The 15,237-nt window shown below is 55.8% G+C and overlaps 1 protein-coding gene across 1 annotated transcript in view; it reads right to left on the bottom strand.

Moving 5' to 3' along the window:
- LOC119097987 (irregular chiasm C-roughest protein) overlaps window positions 1–15,237 on the bottom strand; it is a 96,154-nt gene that overhangs the window by 15,623 nt on the left and 65,294 nt on the right. Inside the window, exons 5-8 of the mRNA XM_037220923.1 lie at window positions 9,310–9,445; window positions 8,502–8,807; window positions 7,769–7,931; window positions 4,800–4,936 (exon numbers count right to left, since the gene is read on the bottom strand). Of these exons, the coding sequence (XP_037076818.1) occupies window positions 4,800–4,936; window positions 7,769–7,931; window positions 8,502–8,807; window positions 9,310–9,445 (742 nt within the window). The remainder of the gene's footprint in view (window positions 1–4,799; window positions 4,937–7,768; window positions 7,932–8,501; window positions 8,808–9,309; window positions 9,446–15,237) is intronic.

Here is a 15,237-nt window from a genome sequence, read left to right on the forward strand (position 1 = left end):
CGAGCATTGCGGCACGTTAATATTTCGTCACTAATTCTGCCGTTGCCTGGAATTGCGCAATCGGGTGGTGGGGGTCAGAGCTCACACAGCAAGCGCTGCTTAACGTGAGCACTGATCCCAGAAATCCATCCATTCAAAGGGTCCGGATCAAATTTATAAAAAGTTCGCTATTCCGGTTCAAAACCCCATAGAAATGTGCAAGACTCCCGTTAAGTGGAAAAGATGCTCTAGGCAGCACGATTTCTATTTCTGACAAGCATGGTCTTCAATACATTGGTGTTTTATTGCGTAATGGACCGTTTGTATGACATAGAGGTACTTCCAAACTAGCTGTGCGAAACTGTCATTTACTTCTAGTGCATCAAACTCGTCGAGAGGTGGCAGCACGAGCTGAAAGTGTTCGCTGAGCCAAATGTCGTTATGTGGTCGTGTGTTGACACTTTCTCGTGGTAACTCGCATATTTATTCGTGGGTGTAACATGTTTGCATGTATTCCCATACTCCGTATGGCGCTATACTACGGGTTATACTTGCGCTTACGGAGTCCAAGTATGAACGGCTGGACAATATCATTTCTGGCATTGAGCGTCGTGTGACTCGTGAGGTGGCAGGATTTCAGTGGTATTGCTACAGCGTCGTGCGTGCTGGAGTAGCCTTGAAACAGTCTGAACGAAATCAACTGCAAATGTTGGCGGGGGTGTAGCTCAGAAGCTAGAGTGAATTAGGCCTAAAGAAGGGCTGCGGACTGCACCTAATGATCTTCAGAATGGCCATTTCAGCTCAAAACCCCACACAAATGTGGGACACTCTCTTTAAGGCTCTAGAAGAGTTACATGCATGCCCTCGGCGCACAAAATGCCAGCGCAAAATGTCGCACGATGAAGATAAATACAGTGAGATTACAAGTCATTTGTTCAAAAGGGAAACCAACGAAATGAGACCGAATGTATAATTCTTAAATAAAGTATGCGTTCAGATGAAATGAAAATGAGAACGCCAGTAAATGCATCACTCAACCATGGCAGCGAATACGTGAGTCATCACTACAGCTGCAGCAGCACTACAGTGAGTCATCACTACAGCTGCAGCAGCACTACAGTGAGTCATCACTACAGCTGCAGCAGCACTAGTGAGTCATCACTACAGCAGCAGCAGCACTACAGTGAGTCATCACTACAGCTGCAGCAGCACTACAGTGAATCATCACTACAGCTGCATTCGGAGGGCTATTTACGCTCTATTTGCTTCAAAATACCTTTACGTTATAACCCGCGATCGAACCTGAAGTTTAACCACACAAAAGCGTGAACACGTTTTACAGGGAATGTGCGGTTTCTCGACATTGCAGCCGCTCCCACAGTACGAGCCGCACATCGTTCACTGTCATATCAGAGCAAGTCGAAAATTGAACGAATTTCTCGGATCGGCACACTCATGTAAGTATTCGAAAGAAGATAGGTGAGGTTCAAGCTCCAAATTGCTGCCCTGTTTACAACTGAACGACCTCCAAACGGCAACCGCGTGGACGTTCAGGTCAGTTAGGGCTCAAATGTCCTTTACCAACTCGCATTTCTAGAACTGCGTACTGAATTGTTTAATGGAACACCAGCATAGGAAAACCGTCGGTTTTCAGTGATTTCAGAAGGCTTGTACTTTGTCACCGAAGTTGCCCACTGAGTATTTCAGTCGAACGCTATAAGTTCCATCATGTCTAAAAAGCCAAAAACAGAGGAAACAGCAGGTTCAGCCGCCTGCGCTGGATGCCAATAATCCCAACTTGTAGACGCTGCCGCGAGTACATATCGCCCATTGCAAGAGAAACAGGACGCTCGGTGCTTTCGGCCGACTGACGCTTTGTACACTTTCCAGCAGGATGTTACAGTTTGGTGGGGAAGCCCGAACATGTCCTTTAATAAGACACCGGATCGAGCCGCACGTGTGATCGCTCTAACCAACCGACTAGAAGCCTGCAGCCGCGCTCGAGTACGTAGTTTAAGTGCCGGCCACTTGTATGCTTATGAACCATGCCCTCTAGTTTACCATTACGCGCAAATGTATATCATCTGTTACAAGGACCACAGAGCACAAGCTAGAGAACCGAACAATGGGCTGGATTTGTATTCATTAAAAACAAGATAATTCAAGGTTCCCGGTTAATGCTGCTTGTCGCGTTCGTTGATTAAGAGAGCCATGACACTCAAGAGGGCCAATTGTCACACCGCCGCCTCGACCGGCTCCAGCGGGCGTGGCAGAAGCGGCACAGCCTACACCAGCGGCGCTTCCTAATCGATTAGGCTGAGATAAAACTTTAAGCCCTGCAGGAGGACTCATATACTCAAACTCAGGTATGACAGGCACTGTTGTAGGAAGTTAACAACGAGCCCAGTGCCATAGATACATGACACCACATTTCCAAGAAACAACATCATTTATCATGCATTTATCATGTCAAAGTTCGAACCGTTACAGTCAGTTAAGCAGCTTCGAGAAGACACTTGTCCTTTCTTATTGACGCCACCCAACTTCCAACACCAGTAAAAATATGGGCAAACCTTTTCGCATAATGACCTCTGCGCCTCTGAGTGCAACCGTCTCCCGAGGTCCGCAACTCAGCGGCAGTAGTGCGGTCACGCCACACGGGGTTCGTGGAACGCAGACCACGTGTGTCCCGATCCTGACGCGGACATTGGCACACGTGACCAACGGGCCGCCGACCGCGTATGCTGGACACCACGACCGGTGCCGAGCCGCGTTTGGGCCGCCTCCGCCGCCGACCCGCTCCAGCTCGGCTGTCCACCATCCGCCGACAAAAAGGGCCACCACCGAAGCCGACTTACCACGCAGCTAGGTGATTGGACACGTTCATCTTCCCGACGCCGGCGCCGCGAGCAATGATCCGCGACGCGCAGGCCCGGACCAGGCCGGCGAGCCCAACTTTAAATGGGATCCTGAGATGGCGACGCCGCCCCGCAGCCAGAGGTGCGCAACGTGGCGAAACAACAGCGCGGCGGCGTTGGCCTGGCGCGGCCGCGGCACAACAGACTGAGCTGGCTCAGCACCCGAGCCCGCCGGGAGGTCAGCGCAATCAAACACGGCCAAAAACAGGCCGGGCGCGCCTCCCGCAAATAGTTTCTTGTTCTGCACGCAACTTTGAGTCTGATAACAGGCTGAAGCTGTGGCTCATCGTGCGGACTGGTGAAAACCATGGCCAGGCAAAGAGCATTTCCGGAACAAGCACAAATGCTGTGTAACATTGCGTTTTGGAGTTCATATTAAGAAGTTCCCACACGGCGGATTGGTGCGTAATAATTAATAATTCGTGCGCCTTGTCAAATTAGTTGAGACCAGAAAGAGCAGAAAGAAAGAAAAAAGGAAAAGAAGACGAAAAGAAAAAAAGAAGAACGAGCGAGCGAGAGAGAGAGAGAGAGAGAGAGAGAGAGAGAGAGAGAGAGAGAGAGAAGAGAGAGAGAGAGAGAGAGAGAGAGAGAGAGAGAGAGAGAGAGAAGGAGAGAGAGAGAGAAGAGAGAGAGAGAAGAGAGAGAGAGAGAGAGATAGAGAGAGAGAGAGAGAGAGGAGAGAGAGAGAGAGAGAGAGAGAGAGAAGAGAGAGAGAGATAGAGCGAGAGAGAGAGAGAAGAGAGAGAGAGGAGAGAGAGATAGAGAGAGAGAGAGAGAGAGAGAGAGAGAGAGAGAGAGAGAGAGAGAGAGAGAGAGAGCGAGAGAGAGAGAGGAGAGAGAGAAGAGAGAGAGAGAGAGAGAGAGAGAGAGAGAGAGAGAGAGAGAGAGAGAGAGAGAGAAGAGAGAGAGAGAGAGAGAGAGAGAGAGAGAGAGAGAGAGAGAGAGAGAGATAGAGGAGAGAGAGAGAGAGAGAGAGAGAGAGAGAGAGAGAGATAGAGAGAGAGAGAGAGAGAGAGAGGAGAGAGAGAGAGAGAGAGGAGAGAGAAGAGAGATAGAGAGAGAGAGAGAGAGAGAGAGAGATAGAGAGAGAGAAGAGAGAGAGAGAGAGATCAATTGACAAGTGGGCATAAGTTAATCACCTGCATAACAATCATATCCTACAAGCATACCGCAATTATCTCCACAAATAAGCATAATGCATAAGCATGTATAAAAAAAACCCTATCCTGAGAAGCAGCAGCCTGGACAAAAAGCCGAGCCAGAGGGGTTCTGGCCCGGCCGCCCCCCAGCCTCGTCAGTAACGGTCTGTCTGCCACACCACGCTCGTCCGAAGCACTGTCAGCCGCACCACGTCATCCATCTTCCGCGCATGCTAGCACCCCAGTCAAGCAAATGAGAATCAAGCCCACGCCGACGGCGCCGACCAGGCGATATCACGTGCTAGCCACAGGCGTCGCAGCCACCGGCTGGCGTCCGCCTAATGTCGACGCCCGCTGCGTTACAGCGCGTCCGCGCTCAGTCAGGCCCAGCGGTCACCACCGCCGTGTGGAGGGACAGAAACGGAAAACGGGAGAAGAAGCGCGGACAATGCTGGAGACAGTGAGGAAAAGAGGGAGAGGAACTAACCATCACCGTCATCATCAACATTATCGTCATCATTACCGCCGCCATACCGTATATCAGATCTGGCCATTTGCGGCCTCTCATGCTGATTGGTGCCATTGGGCTGTACAATACAATACAATAACGCAGTACACGTCGTTCCGAGCCGGGACACAGGGGGGGGGGGGGGGGCAGTCAGGAAGGGGACAGGGAGCACACCAGAGGAGGGTGAGTCCACCAGGCCAAACGCCGCCGAGCGGACGGCGCCAGCCGCCCGGCTCCGGAGAGCGAGGCCGTTACCTTGCGGCAGTCGTCGCAATCACGCTTGAGCCAGACGATCTCCGGGCTGGGGTAGGCATCGACGGCGCAGTGCAGCGACACCTGGCGGCCAGCCTCGGCCGACGCGTCCTGCGGCTCTTCCCGGAACCGCGGACCGTCTGCGGGACAGGCGCCGGTCAGGCGGGGCGGCCGCCGGGCCTCCACCATGGCTCATGGCTTACGGCTCATGGCTCTGGCTTTGGCTCCGACTCATGGCTCTGGCTCACGGATGGGTCACGGGGCACAGCGCGGTACAGGGAAGGCAGGGATGTGTGCCGTTGTTCATTGGGCTGTAGGGGCACGCCGACACCACTGGCCGTTCTTCACCTGGAGGTATTTCAGGGGTGCGCGATAGCAGGCGTCAACACGATGGAATAAAGTTAGATGTCAGAATCGAAACTAACGAAGAGAAACGGCCGGAAATGAAAAGCAATCTGACGGGTGGAAAAGAACAACGAAGTAGAGGGCAACGGTGCAACGCATATCTGAACATGCAAAATCAGCTCATGGTCGCACCGCAGCCTTTCTATTAACAGCGTATGAGGGGCCCCTTTACTTTTACTCCAAGTGTTCTCGCTAACGGAGTGAAAAAGCAGGGGTAAGAGAGAAGTACGTAAAAATAGGGGACTGGCGAGGGCAGGAGTAAGGGAGTTGTGCGGGTAGTAAAGGGTGACAGGATCCGACCTTTCTCAATGAGGCACTATTTCATACCAATCGACGTGCAACATGAATCAATACTAATACGTAGCATACGAAGACGAAAGCGCACGCGCACATGACGTCACAGAGGGACACCAGTGGAGGCGTTCGACTCATGTCTTATCACTGGTAGCCCCCCCCCCCTTCCCAGCTGGGAGGTAGTGAGGTCGAGTGACCCAGCCGGGCGGCGGTGAGGTCGAGTCATGAGTGTTGCCTGCTGCATGCTCTCGGCATCACGACACGCTGCCAGGAGACAGGATGAAGCCGTGAATGAGGAAAAGAAGGAGTGAAGAAAGTCATGCTCTGTCATTTTCAATTCCCCTATACTTAGTGCATCTTGTTGCTGTCATTACGTGATGGTGATGATGATTGGGGTCTCAGAGCGCACTGACTACAGTGGCCACACGGCGCCCACTTTTTCTGTCATTGCGTTTAACAATCTCCCTCATCTATGCATGCCTCGCTCGCTCTACGCATGCTTGCATCGCTCCTATGATGTCCAGGTACCATACCCGTTTGTATTGATTATTCCCTCCTGCTCTTCAATGCCAAGAGCAACATGAGGGAAGAACGTGTTACACAGAACCAGGATCATTTCCTTCCTCTGCCCCTCCCCAATTTCCTCTGTTGCTCAGAGAGCCGCGCCCGAAGTCATAGCCCCCCCCCCCCCGGCCAGCGCACACAGCTGCGCGTTATTTGGCCACCCCGAACACGTCCACTGCGCTTACTCATCAACACTTTAATTTCCGGCCCCGTAATAGCCACTGATGCTGCTTAATTTCATTAAACGCCTCCGGGTTGCAATAATTGCTGAGATATTGGTCATGGAAGGGCGTTCATGTCGCGTAAATGTCAACCCAGAGGTCATTGCATGGCTCTCATACGGTCTCATACGTTCCGGCGCCGCTATCTGCCATATTCCAGTACATATCGCACAGCCGGCGCGGCGACCAGCCCCGGCTTGTGACAGTACGTTACAACTGCATGCTGCGGCCGGTGACTCACACTGCATGCTGCCGGCCGGTGACGTCACACTGCATGCTGCGGCCGGTGGCGTCACACCGCATACTGCGGCCGGTGACGTCACGCTGCATGCTGCGGCCGGTGACGTCACACTGCATGCTGTGGCCGGTGGCGTCACACTGCATGCTGTGGCCAGGTGACGTCACAACTGCATGGCTGCGGTCGGTGACGTCACACTGCATGCTGTGGCCGGTGACGTCACGCTGCATGCTGCGGCCGGTGGCGGCACGCTGCATGCTGTGGCCGGTGACTTCACGCTGCATGCTGTGGCCAGTGACGGTCACGCTGCATGCTGTGGCCGGTGACGTCACGCTGCATGCTGTGGCCGGTGACGTCACGCTGCATGCTGTGGCCGGTGACGTCACGCTGCATGCTGTGGCCGGTGGCGGAACTCAATGCTGCTTCACACGAGAAGACCTCCGTGGCTCATGACAAACGCAAGCACACAGACGCAACAGACAGACAAACGTACACGCAGCTGGAGCACTGCGGTGGAATCTGATGCACTTCGGCTTTTGTTCCTTTTCGCAGAAGCGTTTTTTAATTAACTATGAATAGCATGACACGAAAGGCCCAAAAGGCAGACATCTTTATGCAGAAGTAAATCAGGAAGTTCACTTCAGCGCCAAAACAAGGTAGGGACCCAATGCATGCACGTCACGTTTCCAGTCGCCTGCGTTTAAAACCCAATTCCTAAGACACTTAAAATTTGAAGACTCGACAGGCTGAGGTACAACGCGCCAGTAGACGACGTAACAAAAAATCTGACCTGATATGCACTAACTCCCTGAAGTTATCTACCCACGTCGACACCTGTCTCGACGTAATGAATGTGGTGGGCGCGATCCGTAAAGTTATCCTCGTTTGGTGCCGACACGATAAATTGTCAATCAGCCCGAAGTTTTCGAATCAGAATTCAGTAATTTCTTCCTATCCCTCTTATTATGGAGAAAATTGTGCGCCACTTTCCAATGTTTGAAAGCAGGGTTTTAGAAGACGAACGCTTCACTCCAGCATTGGTCTCCGTGCAATGAACGCGCAACAGCATGCAGGAATCCACGGCACTCGTCCCCATCACGCGTGATTGTATGATCTTCTATAATCCTACACAGTAATGTCGAAACAAGCAAAGCAGCAGCGACTGTGCAGAACATCCATATCGATGACCAATTGCGTCAGAGTGAGCCAAGTTCCGCCGCTGCTCCGTCGTCCGCCAGGAACCAACTCACAGCGGATACTGAGGTCGAGCGAGTGGCTGCCCGTGCCGATGGCGTTGGTGACGTCACAGCGCACGGCAGCGCTATGCAGCTCGCGTCCAATAGAGTCGAGCTTGAGCTCGGTGCCGTGGTCGCCCACCACCACCTCGTCCTTGATGAACCACTTGTAGATCAGCTGACAGGGCAGGTTGCGGGTCAGCGTCGGGATGAAGGCCGGCAGCCTGAGCGCCAGCGTTCACCGGGCGGGCAGGGGGACACCCTCCCACGCGACACTGCTGGCACCATGGTAACACAACGGTGCACGTTGACGTCAAAACAGTTGACATGTCGATGATCCGTTCATCGCGACGATACAGCTATTTAACCAGGAAAGTCACTGATTGACCCGAAGGGGTCGGGCCGTTATCGTTGGGTGTTTGTAAAACATCTCACGCCCATCGTCTGTTTTTTGTTTGGCAGTTGTAAATGACTTAAGGAAAAATGGCGAGCGGTGGCTACGCTCGCAAGTCGCGCAGTTGGCCACGGCTTTCGCCCGATGATGGTAAATACTTAATGGAAGTGTGAATGTCGGTCTTTTAAGCGATAACAGCATTGCTAACTTTTCTGTTTTCACTTTTACAAACAAGCTTTGCAGTTTTTTGAGACGGTGAGTTGGATTTTCTCATATACGCTGATATTGTAGAACACTGTGGCCGTCAAAGCGGTGCTACGCGGAGGCAGCCTCACCAACCACAACCCAACGTACGTCATCGTCCGGGTTGGCAGTGGCCGAGCACTTGAACGTGACGTCATCGTATTCGTTGACCTGGGTCGAGTCCACCTCGACGGCAACCTCGGGCGGGAACTGGACGTGCAGCGTGATGGCGGCGGTCTGCGCCGTCTTCAGCGCCTCGTTGCGCGCCTTGCACGTGATGTTGGCGCCGTCGTGGCGTGCCTCCGGCTCCAACAGGATGGTCGACTCGACCACGTGGCGCTTGCCGTCGGTCATCAGCCGCGCCTCGCTCGTGACGTTGTTTTCGAGCTGCTCGCCATCTCCGTCGTACCACTCCAACTGCGGGTTCACCGGGTCGTCAATAGGTGGCAGCAGTGAAGCAATGCACAGAAACTGGCCATTGCGTTAAAATGGTCAGTTGTAAAGCATGGCCGGTTAGCACTGAACAAGACAAATAAGGCAGCGCTTTCCGCAGATAACGACCACCCACAGCACACCCACAGCACACCCACAACAGTTTAGACAACAGCCGACCCCCGCGGGTCAATTTGCCGGGGCATTAACATTTATTCGTCTAGACCAACGTGCTCTTTACGAGTGGCGCAGCTGTGCGCCGCCGTGGCCAACGCCCCCGAGCGAGACCACCGCAGTCCTGAGGAGGCCGCGGCGCCGCCCACGCCACAGCCCGCGAGCAGTCGGCGCCGTTAGCTTTGGAGTCGATGGGCCTCAGTACGACGCGAGAACAACACCGCCGCACCGGTTACCGCCGCTCCCGGCCGCTGGCAGGAGCTCAACAGTGGGGCGGCCAGAGCACGGCGCACGGCGCCGGGCGGCGGCGTACCTCGGGTGGCGGTTTGCCACCGCGGCTCTCGCACTGCAGCCGCACGACCACGCCGGCCGTGGTGGAGAGCTGGTCGCCCTGCACCATCCGTGGCGCATCGGGCGGTACCAGCACCGTCAGGCGCGCGTCACTGGACCTGCGAGCAGAGGGGCGAGACCGCGTCAGCGGTGCGCTCCGTCGAACTGAGCAGAACACGTGACCGTTCGATGCGCGCTCGCCAACCGGAGACTGGGGACGCTCGCCTGCCACGTGCTCGGGCGCCGATGGGACTGACACGCGCGCGAGGCGCGCGACTGGGACCCGTGCGTGCGGCGGACTGCCGGTAACGTGCTCTATGAACCGGCGTGGAGACGCACCGACGCCGTCCTGTTCCCGGATCTCTCATCCGGCGCCACTCCCCGCCCCTGTCGCAAGCACGCGGCCACGACACAGCCACCGAGACCCTTGTTTGCAGGGCGGGGGCAATCCCCTCAACCGCGAACGCACATCATCAAAGGCTATCGTCGGTCCGCAGGAGCCTCCGTTGGCAGATACATAAATTATGAACGCATCGCCAATCAATCTGCGCCGGCAAATTGCAGATCACAGCAATCAGCGTAACGAGATGGGCTGGCCGGGCGCGCGCCCGCCGGCCGATGGATCCCGCCGCAGGGGCCCGTTCGGCGCCGGCCACGCGCTGATCTGCCGACTATCAGTGTTTGGTGGCCTTCTAACGCGCCAACCGGGGATCGTTCGGCCGACGAACGCCCTAAATATTCGGCGTCGGGCCGGCCGGCGGCGTCGGCGGGGTTCCTGGTGATCAGGCCGGCGGTGCGGCGCCACGGCGGCTTCATACCGGTGAGCCGCCGCAAACTCGCTCGGCTGACGCATGAATTAGCATAGCGCGCCCGGCTAAATTGACGAAGTTGTGCCGCCGGCGGTGTGGCCGCGCAGGAGATGGGGCTGAGTGGTGGTGTCGGACACGCGACACCGCCGCACACGGAACACGTCCGTTCCCCGTAACGCGACCAGGCAGTGAGTATGTGCATGGCGTACATGGGGAGTTGGGGATTTGCAATTTTGATCTCCAAGGTTTAGCAAAGTGAGGTTGCAAGTTGGCGCACTGGGAAACCAGGCAAACCCGGAAATCTGCCAACGAAACGCGTGGTCACTATAGTATGCTTTTAAACCTTAGCCAGCACACACTCAGCTTTCAGGTGATGCTTTAGGGCAAACTATATAACAATGTTATAAGCAAGAGGTGTTTTCTGTTACTATTCCGGCTTACAAGCAACTACCCAGCCGCGAATCAGTGTAATGAAAGACCATCTATAATGCAGCGCGGATTCGTAGAGGGCCGCCCGCCCAACATTTGGCTACCGGGAAGTTCTGATGGACCTGCGCCTGTCTAGACGGGGCGCAGACGGCGCATGGCAGGGCCAATTTTAATGCCGTCTGCGCCAGCCCGCGGCGCTGCAGACGGCCACAGCGCGGCGCCGCCGGCCGCAGCACTGCAGGTCACGCTGCCCCGGGCCGGCACGACAGCCAAAACCGGGGCCCGGGTCGGCCAAGACCACAGAGGCGGAGATCAGGGTAGTGTTCCGACACTGGCCCGTGTGAAGCGACACAAGTTCTGTGAAGCGACACAGGTCTATGTGAAACTACACAGGTTCGTGTGAGGCGACACAGGTCTTTGTGAAACTACACAGGTTCGTGTGAAGCGACACTGGTCCGTTAGAGGCGACACAGGTCCGTGTCAAGTGACACGGGTTCGTGTGAAGCCGCACAACTTCGTATGAAGCGACACAGGTCCGTGTGAAGCGATACAGGTTCGTGTGAAGTGACGCGGGTCTGTGTGAGGCGGCACGGGTCTGTGTGAGGTGACATAGGTCCGTGTAAAGCGACACTCATCTGGGTGAAGCGACACTGGTACGTGCGAAGCGACCCTGGGCCGTGTGAAGCGACACTGAGCCGTATGAAGTGTGACAATCCATCAAGCAATCGTTGGTGGATGGTGACGTTTTCATCACTCACGCTACGTCCGATTCCCGCGTAACGTAAGCAACTGAAAATGGCCTGAAAAACCAAATTTTGCACCACATTCATTCAATTTTAAGACTTAAAATGCAGTCGGCTTGCAAAACCTGAAACGTACGAAAACAGTGAAAAGAAACGACCACATGTAACTTCCTTCTGAATATCAGTTCCCACCAAACTTGTCTATCAACTGAGCGCTATAGCAGGCACGCATACCGACAGCGCTGCTCGGGTCAGGCTGCCCCGCTGGCAGGCCCGGCCTCTTTCCGTGATGACCTTGGGCCGCGTGCGGCCGGTCAGACTCGCCAGGTCGGGCGGACACGCGGCGTCCGCCTCGGTCGCACGCTCCGAGCGGCGGAGCCGGCAGCCCCGCCTCCCCGGCCGACGGCGAACCGCTATTCCGGCTGCGCATTTTACGACCGCGATGTAATGGGGGGAAACAAAGCTTGTCCGGAAACAGAGCAAGTGGCTGGCGTGCGGCGGGTTGGGTTTCCCCCAGGGAGTCCGGGACGACGGCGAAGTACGCGGCGGGGAGATGTAGGTCGCTCAGTCTATACTCCCGCGTTGAAGCAGGCGACTTTTTATATAAAAATGTGCGGGGTTAGCACAGTTACACAGTCCCACCATATGAAAAGCATGTGAACAGAATGGGCGGGCGACAGCCCTGAATAGCTGCATATTATGCGTTAAGTGCTTGCCAGATGACGCGCTACGAAAGCCATATCGAGCGGAGTCAGCAGTACGAACACAAGGTCGAGATCACCGACGCTGACTAAAGTGAAAACGAGTGTTGTGCCGATCTGGAAACGAACATCGAACAAGTGATGGCGATTTACATCACCGGAAGACGGGCAGCAGGTGAATGGGGACAGCACTGACGCAGAAGAGGGGGGGGGACATAATCACGACTTAAAACAAGTCACACAAGTTTGGGAAGTCCAAGCACTGAGCACTACATCCAGTAAATTCGACTAGGACATGGCCGAATAGCGATGTCAACAGAGCACACGAGAGTAGGAAAACGGAAAGAAAATAGTGGTCACGGTAACATTACTGTGAATCGGAATATTACGATTTGCAATGCTGGAACCATAAATCCGAAGCGGATCTCACACCAATCAGGCGTGGTGAGTCCAGCACGAGATCACCCAACAACCAATATCCTGGCCGCGACATAGTGAGTGCAATGAATTATTCTACACTGGGACCTCCGCATCCCCACAGACCTTCACGGAGCAAACCGCAGAACTCCGGACAAATCCGGAGCGACCTGCCAGGGGACATTCCAGCCCAACCTCATCTAGTTTGACCATTTCCCGGACTAACCGCTTCTAAGTACACCACTTTCAGCCAACGCTGTCAAATGGTTGGATTCGGCGTCGGGTTGCAGCGTCGCACTTTGCGTGACCGGAGTTCTGATCCGGTTAGGCGGCTGACTTTACATGAGTGTATCCACCAAACCCCCGGGATTCGGAGCCACACTGCGCAGCGATTCCAGAGGGCTGCTGCCTGGCCGAGGGCGCTCGCGCTGGTCACCAAGATCAGACCCTGATCGCGCAGCGACCCCGGAGGGCTGCGGTCTGGCCGAGGGCGCTCGCGCTGGTCACCAAGACCAGACCCTGAATGGGAACCGGTATGATATGACATGGCAAAACACATGGCATGGGAATCGGATCAGTGTTGCCGAGTGGTGGATTCCTCAACTGATAGATGTGAATTGTCATCAAATAGAAATGTAATGTTCGTGATGAAAAAGACCCGCGGAACCAATCATCGACTTGATGTATCGGTTAAAAAAACGTGACATATCAGACAAGAGTCACTAAATAAGCACCCGGTGCTTACTCCCGAATTCATTCGCCCCTCATGTTGACCAAGTATCACAAAGTAACCCCATTCCATTTGACGTATTGCTTCTGCTCGCCCTGCTCCGACTGACCTAGCGTCCGGTGACCCCGCTTTTACTGACCTGATGCCGGGGACCCAGGCGGCGCCGACCTGACACTGGAACACGGCGTCGTCCTCCAGCGCCACGCGCTGAATCTCAGCGAGTAGATGCCCTCGGTGTCGTGGCCGACCATGCGGTAGCGCGGCCAGGAGGGCAGCTCGCGGTTGACACCCAGTCCGAATTCGTCTCGAGTCCAGCACCGATCCGACGGCCCCCTCCACCTGGCCGAGCGGGCGTAGGGCGTCACACGCGGACAGGTCCCGTCCCCCGGTTTCGCTCTCGGTCTCGGTCTCGGTCTCGGTCTCGGTCTCGGTCTCGGTCGGTCCGGCGTCTCGGTCTCGGTGTCTCGGTCTCGGTCTGGTCCGTCGGTGTCGGTCGGTCTCAGTCTCAGTCTCAGTCTCAGTCTCAGTCTCAGTCCCGGTCTCAGTCTCAGTCTCAATCTCAGTCTCGGTCTCAGCCCCGGTCCCGGTCCCCATCCTCATCCCCGCCCGATCCATTTCAGCCCAGTCCGGTCCCACTCCCGCTTCAAGCGAGCTTCGGCCCGGACCAGCCGACATCTGACACCCGCCACAGCCGGCACACCAGCACGCCAGCTGGTGGGCGTCGCACCACAACAGCAGCGCCAGGGCCGGCAGCCTCGGCCGACAGCCAACTTGAACGACGCGAACACTAGGCACATACAGTTACGCTGCTGACAGCCGTGACCACAGATCTTTGCTGCGAAACCAGTCAGGATATGTAAGCCTTTTCTATGCATGCGTGAGTATTTTAGCGTACGGCTGACTTACTCTATCCGTTTTAGCATTCTACCCCTTCATGGTCGGCAGCAAACAAGGAAAGTGTAGATGACTAAGCACTTAAAAGGCCAAGCGCATCCACCGAATGAAGTTTGCACCAACGTAGAACGGTAAGTCTAAACTTTACATGTGGAACAATGCCCGGGTCCACGGGCAGCCGCTCCTACAGCCCTGCGTCGCCGTCCCTGGCTGCGCCGCCGGCGTGACGGCGCTGAGCCGGTGCTGACCTACCTTGCAGGGCAGCACCACCGTGCCGCCATCTGGACGCGCTGATCCTCCGGCTCGCGGGAGAACGCCTGCCGCGCGGCCGCCACGGCTCCGACCACCAGCAGACGGCGACCAGCAGGCGCCCAGCCATCTGAAACGCAGCCAGCACAGCGGTCAGGAGGCCACGAGCTGTCCGCCTTCGGACGCGTCGGCAGTGATAACCCGCCGGCAAGATTGCAGGCTGAGCTGGTGAGGCTGGACGTGAAGCTGGTGAGGCTGTATGTGAAGCTGTGAGGCTGGACGTGAAGCTAGTGAGGCTTGGACGTGAAGCTGGTGAGGCTGGATGTGAAGCTGGTGAGGCAGGACGTGAAGCTGGTGAGGCTGGATGTGAAGCTGGTGAGGCAGGACGTGAAGCTGGGGAGGCTGGATGTGAAGCTGGTGAGGCCGGACGTGAAGCTGGTGAGGCCGGACGTGAAGCTGGTGAGGCTGGACGTAAAGCTGGTGAGGCTGGACGTGAAGCTGAAGCTAGTGGAGGCTTTGTACGTAAAAGTGGGGACTGGTGAGGCTGGATGTGAAGCTAGCGAGGCATGGGCGGTGAAGCTAGTGAGGCTGGAGTGAAGCTGGGATCGCTGGTGAGCTGGAGTGAAGCTAGTGAGGCTGGACGTAAAGCTGGTGAGCTGGACGTGAAGCTGGTGAGGCTGGACGTGAAGCTAGTGAGGCTGGACGTGAAGCTGGGGACTGGTGAGGCTGGATGTGAAGCTAGTGAGGCTGGACGCAAAGCTAGTGAGGCTGGACGTGAAGCTGCTGAGGCTGGACGTGAACTGCTGAGGCTGGACGTGAAGCTGGTGAGGCTGGACTTGAAGCTAGTGAGGCTGGACGTGAAACTGGGGACTGGTGAGCGGTGATGGTGAAAGCTATGAGGCTGGATCGCGAAGCTAGTGAGGCTGGACGTGAAGCGCT

Source organism: Pollicipes pollicipes, unplaced genomic scaffold (assembly GCF_011947565.3).
Source record: "Pollicipes pollicipes isolate AB1234 unplaced genomic scaffold, Ppol_2.1 Scaffold_2555;HRSCAF=2994_pilon_pilon_pilon, whole genome shotgun sequence".
Taxonomy (NCBI): Eukaryota; Metazoa; Arthropoda; class Thecostraca; order Pollicipedomorpha; family Pollicipedidae; genus Pollicipes; species Pollicipes pollicipes.